This window comes from Aquarana catesbeiana, linkage group LG04, assembly GCF_042186555.1.
Source record: "Aquarana catesbeiana isolate 2022-GZ linkage group LG04, ASM4218655v1, whole genome shotgun sequence".
NCBI classification, from domain to species: Eukaryota; Metazoa; Chordata; class Amphibia; order Anura; family Ranidae; genus Aquarana; species Aquarana catesbeiana.
In genome coordinates, this window is record NC_133327.1 from 165,656,320 (window position 1) to 165,672,971 (window position 16,652).

The following is a 16,652-nucleotide window of genomic DNA, read 5'->3' on the forward strand; positions in this document are numbered from 1 at the left end:
TATGCTGCAACTTTGAGACTCTCAAATATAGAGTACAGACCACAGTATAATGAGGAGCCTTAGCAAATCACATATATTTGCAAATGTGTGCAACTAAACCCTCTGTTTTTAAGGTGAACTGTTAGATCGAGTCAATCTGGGTTTTGCGCAGGCTAGCTGGTAAGCGTACGGAAACTTTTTTTGCTTGTGTTATGCAAAGCCCTTCCACGTGCACCCTATTGCAAAGGCTAGGTATAAATTGGGGTGGTTGCCATCTTTTTGCTCAGTGCATACATTAACAGACCAGTGAAAGTCTTAAAATTTGTGCTTTCTAGTTACAAGAACTCAGCTACAGTATACTCAGCAGGAGTAGTATCTACAAAACAGGAACACTATTGGGTAGGTGTGGGTAGACACATTTCAGAATAGTCACTAATGGGGTCTGTTCCAAATGTCACTTCGTTTATGTCACTCTCGTCTAGCTTGAAGTGGAAGGAAATTTTAATTTCTTCTCTTCCCTCCTCCCCTACACATGTACCTTAACATGTCTACATTAAAATAGATTAAATGTTAAAAAAAAACAAGTGTACACCAAAATGCAGCATTCTTCCTACTTCAGCTAGGTCAGAGTAAAGCAGCCCTTCAAAAGTTTGGCACCAGAGGATTCCACATAGCAGTGTGGTTACTCTATAGGCTATAATATTAAAGTCTGCAGGTCTGTATTTTCCTGATAAACTTCAATCTTCTAAAACACAATTGGAGCCTTTGGCTTAGCTGTAGTAAGGAGAATGTCGAGTTCTGGTCTGTTGCCAGTTTTATTTATGAATACAAAAGGGAAGGTAAAAGGGGGCAATGGGGAGATTGACCTAGTAGTTTCTGTTCCACTTAAGCAGAAAGACAATTAAAAGGATTTCATAGTACTTACTTTGTGGTATAGGTCCAAGTTTGAAACCATATTTCTTCATATGATCCATAACAACTGTCTTGTTTTCTTCTCTTCCCCAAAAACTCAGGTTCACTGGCATAGTAAAGGCATTGTGCGCCCCATATGGCACTATACTAAAATAAAATTGGAATAAGTTAGATGTAAATCATTTCACTAATACCAAGTTCAAAACTAGTGTCTCTAGGCAATATTGTCTTCCAAAAAAATATTTTATTTATGTTAAGTACAAAAATCCCATTTTCTTTTTCATTCATTGAGGGGCACAGGAATTTAGAGACTGTTGGGACATCCAAAAGTGGACAAGGCTGGATTGTGAAGTTGTGCCAAAGACAGAATTATTTCTATCTCTCTTGCCATGGCATGGACTCCTGGCTCCTACTATATGGCTGATGTACACCACTGATGTGGCAATGTCTGTCCGAATCCTGATCGGATGACCCTCCTGTGTTGGGGTGTCTAGCATTGCAGGGACATCCACATTTCCCCAAGCTCAGGAATGTTGATAGGGAGAGGAGCTTTCTCCCCTTTCCTAGTCCCATACACCAACAGATTCCTCCCCAGCCCAACATGCTGGCATCCACCGTAGGGATCTTCCAAGAAATCAGAAGGAACTACTTTCTAAACTTCAGAGCTGCATTTCTGAGCCACTAGGCCAGGGACAACTTGGTCTTCAGTTTCCAAAGACTGAACCAACTTGTGCCAAGATTAAAATCTTTTCAGTTGTAAGGGTCTGGAGTAAACTGGACAAACGTGACAGCCTCGCAAGAGACTACTGTCCTCAGTCCCAGAACCCAAGCAGAACATAAATTTGGATGAACTCGGGACTGAAGAGTCTGGGAGCAACATTTAAAGTTTCTCCTGGGAAAGAAAAACTTTGGCTTGAGATGGGTCTTTGATAAGCGATAAGTCAGTTCCAGCACTGACTTCTAAAAGGTCATGATCCAGTTAAACCTTCACAAGGTCTGTACTGTCCTGACCACATTGTTGGCTGGAACATGCGTAGACTGTTCCCTCAACAAGAGATCTTCCAGATCCCACAATGGAGATGCCCTAAAAGCATAGCAAGGGAAGCACAGGGGCCAGTATTATGCTGAACACCTGAGGTACAGAAGGAACTGTGGAGTGGCCACAAGCAAAGCAAAGGAATTGCTGATCTGCTGGAAAAATAGGAACAAGCAGGTAAACTGCTTGATGTTCACAGAGGCCAGAAAGTTTCCCCGGTGAAGAGAAATGATAACTGACCTGGCTGATGCCATTGGCCTGAATAAAAAAAATTTACTGTAGGCAGGGCCTTGAGATCCAAGATGGATGCTCCCTTAAGGTTTGGGAACAGTGAAACGGTTGGAGAAGAACCTCTGGAACCATTGTGCCATGGGTACTGGGGCCCTGCTCCAGGAGGGCCGCAAGAGAGGCATGGAGAACTGCAGGAACACAAGCGGGTTTGAAAACATGAATCAAGGAGGGGGTGAGAGTAAAATTCTGGCTTGTAACCCTTGGAAACTACTTTCCAAATCGAGACATTTTATATGCTGGCAGCCCAGATGTCCGCAAAGGCTAATAGACATTCCTCCACTTTGGAAAGTGGGGGTACCCCTTTATCATTACTATTATTATACAGGCTAACAGTTTGTATAGTGCTTTACAAAATAAAGTGAGACGGTACAGCTACAATAGAATTAAATACAAGATGGTCATGCTCATGAGAGCTTATAATTTAAATGGAGAGGCAAATGATACAAAAGGTAATAACTGTGGGGACAGGGCCGTCTTTAATATTGATTGGACTCTGGGCAAACATTTTTTTCTTCACCTGCTCTTAGACATACAATAAATAGCAGCTAGACTCAAAATCAGTTTCCTGAATCAGATCAGGCAGAGGTTACAATGTATCATTACCGCTCACTGACTGCTAGAGGTTACAGCACACATTATGGGTCACTGATTACTTGCTAGAAGTTACAGCACATGACTTCTGCTTGTTGATTGGTTGCTAGAGATTACTGTACATCAATATTGCTCACTGATTGGTTGCTAGAGGTTACTGGACATCCATACCACTCACTAATTGGTTTCTACAGGTTACTGCACATTATTACTGCTCACCGATTGATTGCTGGAGGTTACTGCATATCCTTATAGCTCAATGATTGGCTGCAAGAGGTTAGTGCACATCATTACTGCTCACTGATTGGTTGTTAAAGGTTATAGCACATCATCTCCTCACTGCCTGCACACCAAGGAAACCTCCTAGGGATCCTAGGACCCCTGGGATTAGTGGCAATGCTGGGGGAGGGGGGTGTGATTAGTGGCAATTCTGGGGGGGTTGATGGGATCAGTGGCAGTGGTGGGGGGAAGGGATTAGTTAGGAGGCAGTACACTGTGGCAAATTCTGAATCATGTAGAGCAAAGCTGGCAAGTATATAGTGGGGGATTCTACACTGACCACCAATGTAATGGGGAATTTACAATGACCACCAATGTGAGGGGGGGATTTACACTGACCACCAATGTGAGGCAGAATTTGCACTGACCACCATGTAACAGGGAATTTTACGCCACCCACCAATATAAAGAGAGATTTCTACACTGACGCCAATGTAATAGGAGCATTTACACCAACCACCAGTGTAAGAGGGAATATATGATCCCCATGTAAGGGGAATTTACACAAACAACCATTGTTGAGAAGAATTGTACTGACCACCATTGTAAGGTGACACTTTTACACTGACCACCAATAAAGGGGGGTTTACACTGACCATCAATGTTAGGTGGGGTTTACACTGACCACCAATGTTAGGGGGATTTACACTGACCAGCAGTGTAAGGGCAATTCTGCACTTACCACCAATGTAAAGGAAATGTACACTGATCCTTAATGTAATGAAGAATTTACACTGACAACCAATGTAATGGGGGATTAAAGGGGGATTTCTACACTGGCCACAAATGTAAGGGGGATTTAAACTCACCACCAATTTAAAGGGGGGCTACTACATGGACCACCAATGTAAGGGAGGATTTGAAATGTAAGTTTGGAATTTTTACCGTTTACCAATATAAAAAGAGGAGTTTCTACACTGACCACCAATGTAATGGGGATTTACACTGACCACTAAGGTAATGAGGATTTACACTTACCACTAATGTAATAGGAACATTCACAGTAACCACCAATCTAAGGAGGGATTTACATTGACCACCGATGTAAGGGGCACCTTCACACTGGCCACTATTGTGAATGAAAGGATTGTACACCAAGCCCCAATGTAATGAGAAGATTGACACTAACCACCAATGTAACTGAAACATTTAGCCTGCGTTCACATTTGTGTCCCGGGAACGCAGGCTAAAATCGCTTTCCTGACACAACAGAAACATGCTGCCCTTTAGCAGATACACAGCAGTGCCATTTGTTAATGACACCCTCATGCATCTGCTGAAACGTGCGTATTGACATGCACCAAAATTCAGTGCTGTGGCACCATGTTATTTTAAAAAAGGGTTCCACCTCCAATTTGCTTACCTTTGCAGAATAGGCTGATGTTAGACTTGATGACCACAGCTGCAGGCAGGACTTTCAAGCATGACCCTTTACCTCCCCAGTGGACAGCATTCAGCAGAAGTGATGGTGTATATGACCTCAGGGGGGCATGATATATATATGAATGGTGCCACCATCTACATATCAATGCAGCCGGTCTGCGGCTATTTACATATTAATGCCACCTCTATTTGCATATCAATGCAGGTTATTTCCATGTAAACACAGTGTCTGCAGGTGAGTCATCTGTACATGGCAATAGGGCAGAGCTGGGCAGCATTAGTAACAGAACTTCACACTGAGATATGAGGACACATCACGGGACTAAAACTTCAAGGGACAAGGGAATTTAAACTGGGATAGTTGGCAAGTATGAGGCAGCTGATTTGGGCCTCACAACAATGATGGAGCCCTAGACAGCTTCCTCTTTTGCCCTGCCTTAAAGACAGCCCTATGTGGGGAATGATTTCACAAAGAAAGTAAAGTACCAGTTGTTATATGGAGGTGGGATAAGCTTTCCTAAAAAGATGAGTTTTAATGGAAATTAAAAGTGGACAGAGTAGAGGACAGTAGATGAGCACCACACCGACCCCTACAGTAGTCGGCTTTACTTCTCTGGCAGATGTCTGTTCTGGTGTAAATTCACTCTTAAATCTTTTAACACATACATAATTATTTTCAACACAAGCCCTAGGCATATACTCACCCCTCCAGCTTTACTTTCTTCCTGTCCATGATCGGGGCCAAAGCTGCAGCCAGTTCTTTCTTTATGTGACCAACTTGTTCTCCATTAACATTGTTCACTTTAACTGCATTTCTGTCATATTGGTTTTTGGGTTCACGCTGAAGTGCAACCATCTCATTATTGTTAACCTGAAAAAAACAATAGGTTTGTTTTTCTTTTGGTATACTATAAATTTCAAAAACTATGTAATTTTTTTCTTCCTGCAGCACATAAATGCTGTCTTAAAGGGTCATTATACATAAATGACAATCTATGAAAAGTTGTTCATGTAAAACAGGGTTTATCTTATAGATGTGTGGCCCTTGTCAAAGTCCCTTACATCGTTACGTTTGTCCATTTTTTTCTGCTTTCAACATATCAACTTCACGGACAACATGTTCACTTGCTGCAGAATATATCCCACACACTTTTAGATGGTCATAATGTTATGGCTGTGTATACACATTAAAGTGGTTGTAAACCCTTTACATCCACTTTATACTACAGGCAAGCCTATAATTAGGCTTATCTGTAGCTACACTGGATATCTCCTAAACCTGCACGGTTTAGGAGATATCCCTGTATTTGCATGTGCCAACGTCATCGGCACATGCGCACTTAAGCAAACTGAACCAATGGCACGTACGTGTCGTTGCTTCAGTTGCACTGTGCCGTTACCAGCGGCTCCCGCGCGCATGCACAGGAGTGATGTCATTGCGGCTCCGGCCAATCACAGAGCAGCAGCCGCAATACCCGGAAGTAACCCCCCGGGGAGATGCCAGCCGCTGGAACGATGAACGAGGACCGCTGCGGGGGCTTCGATCTCAGGTAAGTAATTCATAATGATGCATACCAGCTCATTGTGCCTTTGTCTTGCAGGTTTTTTTTTGTTTTTTTTTTGGATTTTTTTAAAAGGGTTTACAACCACTTTAAAGACGGGCAAGGACTCACCGAAATGTCTGCATAAGTCTTTGTCATTTTCCAATATTTCTTCACTGGAAGGGCCTTTAAGTGACTATCAAACCTTTTTTTTTTTTTAATTTTTTATTTATTTTGGGAAGAGGGTCCATAGAAACCACAATATAACAATTCAATCAAGATAACAGGAACACAGGTAATAGTACATGGTTACAAGGCATAGGCATATTGATAATATTTGCAACACTTTACACGTTGGTATGAGCTTATAAAAAGACGGGGTGTTATGCTGGTAGTGGTCAGAGCTACCGATAGATATGCTCTTGTAGGTCTCCCCTGTATGCCTCTTATGTCCATCAGGTTGACCTATGTACCTGTTCCTGATATGTATGAATGTTAGTGTCCTATGGGCTCAGTCCCTTTTCTTTTACTAAGTATACTAAAGTAGGAGTGGAAAGTAGTAGTACAGAAGGTGGGGAAGGTGGGCAGTGCCTAATAGTATGGGGAAAAGGAGGGGGGGGGGGGTTGTGTGCAGGTGGGAAGGGGGGGGGGGGGGGGGGGGGAGTGGGTGGGGTGTGAAGTTCACGAACATGGATCTGTGCTTCTTTTAATAAGTATGTATTCATTAAAATGTGTTTTGTGTTAAAAAAGGTGGGAATGCATGCTTGCGTTAGAAGTCTTTAAGCTCCAGGGACCTCTCCTCTGAGAGCCTGTCCCCTGTCCTTCTTCTGAATGTTTAAATAGGTACCATAGTTTCCAGGTTTTGGAGTTTGTGTCTTGTCTGTCTTGGCTTGTGAGGATCATGTCTTCCATTTTATTGATGTTATCTATTTTTTTGAGCCATAAGTCAATGGTCGGTGGGTGTGGAGATTTCCAGTGGAGTGGAATACAGGCTTTGGCTGCATTTAGAAGGTGGCACATTATCGATTTCTTATAAATGCGTTTGGGTATGTCATTTGCGTGTAAAAGGAAGAATGCTGGGTCGTCTGGGATTGTGTGGTCAGTAAATTTTTGAGTTATCCGGCAGACTTCTCCCCAGAATCCCGTGATCCGGGGGCAAGACCAGGAAATATGTACTAGGGTGCCTCGTTCTCTTTGGCAGCGCCAGCATAGATCTGATGTTGTAGGGAAGTATTTGTGTAATAAAGTTGGGGTTCTATACCATCTTGATAGAATTTTGTAGTTGGTTTCCTGAATTTTGGTGCATATCGAGGATTTGTGTGTGAATTTGGGGATGTGTTGCCTTTTTTTGGTGTTAAACTGGCAGTCTAGATCCCTTTCCCATACTGAGGCCTGGAAGTTGGTAGTTTTCTAGTGGTGTGATTAGCATGTTATAGGTGGCGGAGAGTGTACAGTGGGGACGGAAAGTATTCAGACCCCCTTAAATTTTTCACTCTTTGTTCTATTGCAGCCATTTGCTAAAATCATTTAAGTTCATTTTTTTCCTCATTAACGTACACACAGCACCCCATATTGACAGAAAAACACAGAATTGTTGACATTTTTGCAGATTTATTAAAAAAGAAAAACTGAAATATCACATGGTCCTAAGTATTCAGACCCTTTGCTGTGACACTCATATAATTAACTCAGGTGCTGTCCATTTCTTCTGATCATTCTTGAGATGGTTCTACACCTTCATTTGAGTCCAGTTGTGTTTGATTATACTGATTGGACTTGATTAGGAAAGTCACGCACCTGTCTATATAAGACCTTACAGTTCACAGTGCATGTCAGAGCAAAGGAGAATCATGAGGTCAAAAGGAACTGCCTGAAGAGCTCAGAGACAGAATTGTGGCAAGGCACAGATCTGGCCAAGGTTACAAAAAAATTTCTACTGCACTTAAGGTTCCTAAGAGCACAGTGGCCTCCATAATCCTTAAATGGAAGACGTTTGGGACGAACAGAACCCTCTCTAGAGCTGGCCATCCGGCCAAACTGAGCTATCGGGGGAGAAGAGCCTTGGTGAGAGAGGTAAAGAAGAACCCAAAGATCACTGCGGCTAAGCTCCAGAGATGCAGCCGGGAGATGGGAGAAAGTTGTAGAAAGCCAACCATCACTGCAGCCCTCCACCAGTCGGGGCTTTATGGCAAAGTGGCCCGACGGAAGCCTGTCCTCAGTGCAAGACACATGAAAGCCCGCATGAAGTTTGCTAAAAAACACCTGAAGGACTCCAAGATGGTGAGAAATAAGATTCTCTGGTCTAATGAGACCAAAATAGAACTTTTTGGCCTTAATTGTAAGCGGTATGTGTGGAGAAAACCAGGCACTGCTCATCACCTGTCCAATACAGTCCCAAAAGTGAAGCATGGTGGTGGCAGCATCATGCTGTGGGGTAGTTTTTTCAGCTGCAGGGACAGGACGACTGGTTGCAATCGAGGGAAAGATGAATGCGGCCAAGTACAGGGATATCCTGGACGAAAACCTTCTCCAGAGTGCTCAGGACCTCAGACTGGGCCGAAGGTTTATCTTCCAACAAGACAATGACCCTAAGCACACAGCTAAAATAACGAAGGAGTGGCTTCACAACAACTCCGTGACTGTTCTTGAATGGCCCAGCCAGAGCCCTGACTTAAACCCAATTGATCATCTCTGGAGAGACCTAAAAATGGCTGTCCACCAACGTTTACCATCCAAACTGACAGAACTGGAAAGGATCTGCAAGGAGGAATGGCAGAGGATCCCCAAATCCAGGTGTTAAAAACTTGTTGCATCTTTCCCAAAAAGACTCATGGCTGTATTAGATCAAAAGGGTGCTTCTACTAAATACTGAGAAAAGGGTCTGAATACTTAGGACCATGTGATATTTCAGTTTTTCTTTTTTAATAAATCTGCAAAAATGTCAACAATTCTGTGTTTTCCTGTCAATATGGGGCGCTGTGTATACATTAATGAGGAAAAAATGAACTTAAATGATTTTAGCAAATGGCTGCAATATAACAAAGAGGGAAAAATTGAAGGGGGTCTAAATACTTTCCGTCCCCACTGTGTGTAATATTACTCCGGTTTCTGTACATAACTCTTCTAGAGTCGTGAGAGGACGGTTTGCGTCATTAGGAGGTGGAATGGTGGTTAGGAAGTGGCAGAGCTGGAGAGCTCTCACAAAGTCTAGATGAAACGGGCCCCCGGGGTCTGTAAGTTCTGTGATATTTTTCCATCGTCCCATTGTGCTGTAGTGGGATGCCTGGTAGATTCCCAACTCGCCTAAGACACGGAAGATTGCGTCTCGTACTCCTGGTTCAAATATAATATACAGTATCTCACAAAAGTGAGTACACCCCTCACATTTTTGAAAATATTTTATTATATCTTTTCATACAGATGCTTAATAGGGTTTAGGTCTGGAGACATGCTTGGCCAGTCCATCACCTTTACCCTCAGCTTCTTTAGCAAGGCAGCGGTCGTCTTGGAGGTGTGTTTGGGGTCATTATGTTGGAATACTGCCCTTCAGCCCAGTCTCCAAAGGGAGGGGATCATGCTCTGCTTCAGTATGTCACAGTACATGTTGGCATTCATGGTTCCCTCAATGAACTGTAGCTCCCCTGTGCCGGCAGCACTCATGCAGCCCCAGACCTTGACACTCCCACCACCATGCTTGACTGTAGGCAAGACACACTTGTCTTTGTACTCCTCACCTGGTTGCCGCCACACACGCTTGACACCATATGAACCAAATAAGTTTATGTTGGTCTCATCAGACCACAGGACATGGTTCCAGTAATCCATGTTTTTAATCTGCTTGTCTTCAGCAAACTGTTTGCAGACTTTCTTCTGCATCATCCTTAGAAGTGGCTTCCTTCTGGGACGACAGCCATACAGACCAATTTGATGCAGTGTGTGTTGTATGGTCAGGGCACTGACAGGCTGACCTTCCACCCCTTAAACCTCTGCTGCAATGCTGGCAGCACTCATATGTCTATTTCCCAAAGACAACCTCTGGATATGACGCTGAGCATGTGCACTCAACTTCTTTGGTCAACCATGGCGAGGCCTGTTCTGAGTGGAATCTTTCCTGTTAAACCGCTGTATGGTCTTGGTCACCGTTCTGCAGCTGTTTTAGGATCTTGGCAATCTTCTTATAGCCTTGGCCTTCTTTATGTAGAGCAACAATTCTTCTTTTCAGATCCTCAGAGAGTTCTTTGCGGTGCCATGTTGAACTTCCAGTGACCAGTATGAGAGAGTGAGAGCGATAACACCAAATTTAACACACCTGCTCCCCATTCACACCTGAGACCTCGTAACACTAACGAGTCACATGACAACGGGGAGGGAAAATGGCTAATTAGGCCCAATTTAGACATTTTCACTTAGGGGTGTACTCACTTTTGTTGCCAGAGGTTTAGACATTTATGGCTGTGTGTCGAGTTATTTTGAGGGGACAGCGAATGTACGCTGTTATACAAACTGTACACTCACTACTTTACATTGTAGCAAAGTCAAATTTTTTCAGTGTTGTCACATGAAAAGATATAATAAAATATTTACAAAAATGTGAGAGGTGCACTCACTTTTGTGAGATACTGTAGGTCGTAAGGATGAGTTAGGAGTTTGGGAGATGAGTTGTGCACATATTTTGGCAGTGTTACCTATCAGCGGATGATGCTTGACCTCTGGTGGTAGGGCTGAGTAGCACCATGGGGCTCTATGGAGGGGGGGTTTCGCTCTGGGCTTGTACTAATTGTGGCCATAGTTTGGTTTCCTTATGTCTACACCAATCGATGAGTCTGCTTAAGTGTATAGCGTGGTAATAGGTGCGGATATCTGGTACGGCCAGACCACCATTTTGTTTCAGGAGGGAGAGTATCTTCTTGTTGAGCCGGGGTCTTTTCCCTGCCCATATGAATGCAGAGTGTACTTGTCCGAAGTATTCTGCGGGTACATGTATCGGTAGTGCTTGTAAAAGGTAAAGGAACTTGGGAAGGATCGTCATTTTGAGGATCTTACAGCAGCCGGACCAGGAGTGTAGGCCGGTATTCCATTGCTTAAGTAAAATTTGGAGAGGTGAGAAGTTGAGTTTGTATAGTTGTGTAAATTTCCGGGGGATATGTGTACCTGGGTATTTCAGGGCCGTTTCTGTCCATTTCAGGTTAAAGTTAGCTTTAAGATGTGTAAGATGTGACTGTGGTATCCCAATTCCCATCGCCTCTGATTTGCTAAAATTAATTTTTAAGTTGGAGAATTTCCCTTATGTTTCAAATGCTCGTAACAGTTTTGGAAGGGATATAGTCGGTTTTGTGAGCGAGAACATTAGGTCGTCTGCATATGCCGAGACCTTATACTGTGACTTGTCAACTATTATTCCGGTGACGTCTGGGTTCAGTCTCACATGACATAGAAAGGGCTCTAAGGATAACGCAAACAGCAAGGGTGAGATTGGGCATCCCTGTCTAGTCTATTGGGAATTGGTTTGAGATCACACCATTTGTGCGGACTCTTCCTGTTGGTTCTGAGTAGGCTGCGGAGATCCAGTTTAGCATCTTGTTGCCCATTCCTATGTGTTGTGTTGTGTCGTGAACATGAACTGGCAACTCACCCGATCAAAGGCCTTCTCAGCGCCTGTGCCCAGGAATACGCATGGCGTTTCGGTGTTATTGGCTATATGTAGCAAATTTAGTACTTTAGTGGTGTTATCTTTGGCTTCTCTGGTTGGGATGAAGCCAACTTGGTATAAGTGTATTAGATAGGGTAAATGCTGCCGTAATCTGGAGGCTAAAATCTTGAATAGTTTGAGGTCGGTATTTAGCAGGGAGATTGATGGTAGCTTCCGCACAGGGTTGGGTCTTTACCTTCTTTTGGTATTATTGATATCTGGGCTAGTAGTGTGGATCTGTGTAGGTGTTGTTCCGTGCTAAGGCCATTGAAAAGTTTCACTAGGTGATTTCCTAATGAGGGGAGGGAGGTCTTGTAATATGGGATGGTGAAGCCGTCCGGTCCCGGTGCTTTACCTTATTTGGCGCTACCTATGGCATATTGAAGTCGGTTAATGTGATGGGGTCATCTAGTAGTTCTTTGGCTTCAGCTGGTATTGAAGGCATGAGAGAGGATGTTATGTACTCCGTTGTCGTTTCTATGGGGGGGGTTGTACCACGTTCAGATTGTATAGGGAATTATAGTATGATCTGAACTCCCGTGTGATGTGTTGAGGCAGGGATGATTTCTGTCCCGTGGGGGATTTGATATATGGTATGTAGGATGTTAATTTTTGCGTTCGTATGGTCTGAGCTAGCATTCTCTCGCATTTATCCCCGGACTTGTGTTTTTTTTCGGCAGATCTGAAGTGGCGCTTTGGCTTTAAAATGTAACTGATCGGTGATGTTTGCGGGTGGTTTCAAGGTCATTGTCTAGTTGTCTGGATGGGGTCTGTTTGTGTCTTGTTTCCAAAGTTTGTAGTTTATGTAGTAGTGAAGTCAGTTGAGCGGTTCTCGGTCGTTTGATTCTGGAGCCGTGTTTGATAAGTACTCCACGCACTACTGCTTTGTGGGCTTCCCAGACAACCCCCATGTCACTTTCAAAGGTGCTATTGGTATGAAAACAGTGTCCGATCTCTTTCACCACGTCTGCCAAAACCTCCGGGTCCTGTAGTAAGCTCTCGTTCTTTCTCCATGGCTTTCTTTGCGCTTTGTACATATCTGATAGAGCATACCGCATGGTTATCGGGCCGTGGTCTGACCAGGTAATATATCCTATAGTGGTGCCTTTGATAGCTTGTAAGTGTCCGTGGGGGATCAAAAAGTAGTCTATACGCGAGTATGTCTGGTGTGGTCGGGAGTAGTATGTGTAATCGCGTTCTCCCGGGTGGAAAAGACGCCATGCGTCTATCAGCTGTGTGGCATGCAGTACTGTGAGGATTCTTTTGCGTGTGTCACACGAGGACGAGGACTTTCCAGAGAAAGTGTCCTCCGACGGCGTCAGGGGGATGTTGAGGTCACCTCCAATAATTAGTTGTTCCTCTGCGCATCTCTCAAGCTGTGCTAAGTGACGTTTTAGGAATGTGTCTTGGTGGTCGTTTGGGACGTAGAGGTTTGCAAAGGTTAGCCACACGTCTCCAATTAGCCATTTTAGAAATAGGTAACATCCCACTGGGTTTGTGTCAATGTGCGTCCAGGGGGGTCTTAGCTGAAATTAGGATGGAAACTCCCCTGGATTTTGCTTCTGAATATGTGGAATGGTATACTGTGGGGTAGAATCTGTTCTTAAGTATTGGCAGTGTGTTTTTTTTCTGTAATAGGATGATATCTGCTTTCATGCGTTGCATGTCATGAAGCAGCATTCGTCTTTTTTCGGGTATGTCTAGTCCTTTAGCGCTTAAGAGACGATATTTAGTTTATCCATGTTCGTGAGTGAGGGGGGTAGTAAAGGTCAGCTGTAGGTGGGGGGAGTAGGGTGTGTGCGGAAGTTGTGGTTGGGTTGTGGTAAGTGTGATCGCGGTAAGTGTGATCGCGAAGTAGTGCTGGGTGGATTAGGGATGAGAATCCCAGGATATAAGATAGAAAATTAGGAGGCTGTCACTAGGGTGTGCAGCTATTTGAGAAATACTATTATAGCAGGATCTTGCTAGGGCACTCTCCAGTTACCCGCTGGGTATTGAGTTCTATCCTAAGTGGGGCGTTGGGCAGACAGTGCCGGGAAGGGGGGTCCTGAACCCCATCCGACTCCCCCCCCCCCCCCCAGCAAGTATGGGTGTTGTATCTTATAATGGTGTACAAACATCAAGTAACATGTATCATATAACTTATAGCATATAATATACAATTTGAGGCAGTAACTGGTATACATTTTTGAGATAAGACTCTCTGAGATAAGAGATAAACAGTAAAATTGCAATATGCAGAACTGATGGTCTGAATTTCCTTTCAAACCCTGACTGAGAGTTTGTAATAACTCTAGCCCCCCCCCCCCCCCCCCCAAGGTCCCAACAGGTACGGCTCTGTTAGGTATTTTGGAGTGGTTATAAAAAAGAAAAAGTGTCCACAAAGTGTCCCCCTTGTCTGAGGATCATCATTGTTAGTGTTAAAGTCTATGACCTGGCACTTGCTTGTAGTTGCCCCTTCAGTGTTGAGAAGGGTTCCACTTCTTCCCCTCCCAATTCCCCTCCCCAGGTAGAGTATTCCCCATCCCAATGTCGGGGCTGAGACAAAAAAGAAAAGTTACTTCCCCTTGTTGAGTGTCTCTTGGCAGGGGAGATTTCACTCCATGCCCGCAATGTACGGAGGAGCGGCAGGTCATCTCTGCTCCCTTCGGCGAACACCGATGAAGTCTCGGGGTATCCTGATAGGGATTTTGGGTTGCGTGCCCAGGCCAGTGTGGTGGCTTGACCAGATCTTAAGTGGCATTTGTTCGCTGGAGGGGAGAGTCAGGAGCGGGCACTGTACTCAGAATTTAAACTTTCCAGGTATGGGGTCCAAGAACAAAAAGAGGGGGAGGGGGGTAAGGGCAGGGGCAAGCTGTCCACTAGTAAACGGTCAAGTGCATGAAATGACCGATTTAAGATCATTCACCTGTTAAAGTGTTGTTGCTGTAACCGTATAGCATATAAGGAAAAAAGAAGGGGGGATGGTACCTGGTTATAGAGAATACCGGGTAAAGGGTTATTAGCAACAAAAGGGCTATTAGCAACAAAAATTAGATCAAACTGAAATTTATCAAAAAAATATTAAATGTATTACATTTACAAATATTTAATTAACCGCCGCACACCGATGTACATCCCTACTTTGGGGATGGATATCAGTGTTATGGCAACAGCTAGGCAACCTCGGTATCACCGCGCTCGGCCAGCGGTTGGCTACAAGATAAAAGTGGTCTCTGAGGCGGATTTGCCGCGAGATCACTTTTATCTGTGACGGAGAGGGCCCCCCCCTCCCGCCGCGATCCGGTGCCCTCCGCCGCTTCCCGGAGCCATCGGTAGTGGCGGAAGCGATCGTGTCTGTCTCCTTGCTAGGTATGGGGACGAGTGAAGCTAAGATGGCCCCCACCCGTCTCCATACCATACTTCTTAAAAAGGCATTTTTTTTTTTTTTTATGTCATTTTTTCAAAATGACATTTTTTTTTTTTTTTTTTTTTTTTTGCATTTAAGTCTAAATATGATATCTGAGGTCTTTTTGACTCCAGATCTCATATTTAAGAGGTCCTGTCATGCTTTTTTCTATTACAAGGGATGTTTACATCCCTTGTAATAGGAATAAAAGTGACACTTTTTTTTTTAAACGGTGTAAAAATAAAAAATAAAAAAGGTAAAATAAATAAGAAAAAAACAAAAATTTTTAAAAAACGCACCCTGTCCCGCCGAGCTCACGTGCAGAAGCGAACGCATATGAAAACGGTGTTCAAACCACACATGTGAGGTATCGCCGCGATCGGTAGAGCGAGAGCAATAATTCTTGGGCTAACTTTACTGTTGTCTTATTTTTTTAACTCAAAAAAGTGTATTTTTTTTTTTTTTAAAAGTGCGCTTGTAAGACCGCAGCGCAAATACGGTGTGACAGAAAGTATTGCAAAGACCGCCATTTTATTCTCTAGGGTGTTAGGAAAAAAAAAATGTATAATGTTTGGGGGTTCTAAGTAATTTTCTAGCAAAAAAAAACTGTTTTTAGTTTGTAAACACAGTCTGAAAAAGAGGCCCGGTCCTTAAGTGGTTAATGTATCAAAAAGTTAATACTAGAAATAGTGCAGTGTTCTTAAACACTGATTAAATCCAATAAGGCACCAAATTAATTACCATAAACATATCAACAAACAAGACTGACATATAACAATACAAAACAACACTGAACACATTGTCCGGACGCATTGCATTAGCCGACGGCCAGTCAAATAATCAAATCATTTAATATAACTTGATAATATGGGGTTTTATATGGACCCCTAATTCACAAAATTATTGATGGCTGGCAGTGAGCTAATCCAATTGGAGAGAAGGGGTGGGATGTGGGGGATAGATACCAGGCTTATTGGTGGATATTGACTAAGCCTATCATGCAGGGAACTCATATATTGTTCAGTATATTGAAGATAGGATTACTAAAATGCTAAGTCCATATATCTAAAAAACATTGGTGTACTGGGTACTGAAAAAGGTTTGAAAACAAACAGTCCTTGATGTGCGCATGTATTATCAAGAGGATCCAGTAATTGAAAATAATTATTATGGTGCTGTAGTTTCAACAATCAGTTCCTTTCCATCATGTTTCGAAAGAGAGTATTTAGCCTATCAGACTTTTTCATTAGCATTCACCGCTCACTTCCCAAGGTTTTTTTTTGGGAGGTTTAAAAAGTCACAACCATTATAGATATCCCACAGTCAGGAATACTACAGATGCAAGGCGAGAGTAAAAAACGAAGACAACTAGATTATGAGTGAAAGCATCAGGCAGTATCATCTAATACATTACATGTGGACATCATCCATACGTTACCACCCTGCTGAAAAGAAGCTTTAAATCAATTGGTCTCCGTCGAATAGAATGGTGACTGGTTGAAATCGCTGAACACTCCTTGTCACCAGGATATAGATAGAGAGAGAGTGTTCAACGACTTGTAC

At 43.3% G+C, this 16,652-nt stretch overlaps 1 protein-coding gene across 2 annotated transcripts in view; it reads right to left on the minus strand.

Moving 5' to 3' along the window:
• The window catches only part of HLTF (helicase like transcription factor), a 149,460-nt gene that overhangs the window by 105,348 nt on the left and 27,460 nt on the right, over positions 1-16,652 (minus strand). For both annotated transcript variants that reach the window (XM_073625911.1, XM_073625910.1), the window contains exons 3-4: positions 5,176-5,342; positions 905-1,038 (exon numbers count right to left, since the gene is read on the minus strand). In XM_073625911.1, coding sequence (XP_073482012.1) covers positions 905-1,038; positions 5,176-5,342 — 301 coding nt within the window. The remainder of the gene's footprint in view (positions 1-904; positions 1,039-5,175; positions 5,343-16,652) is intronic.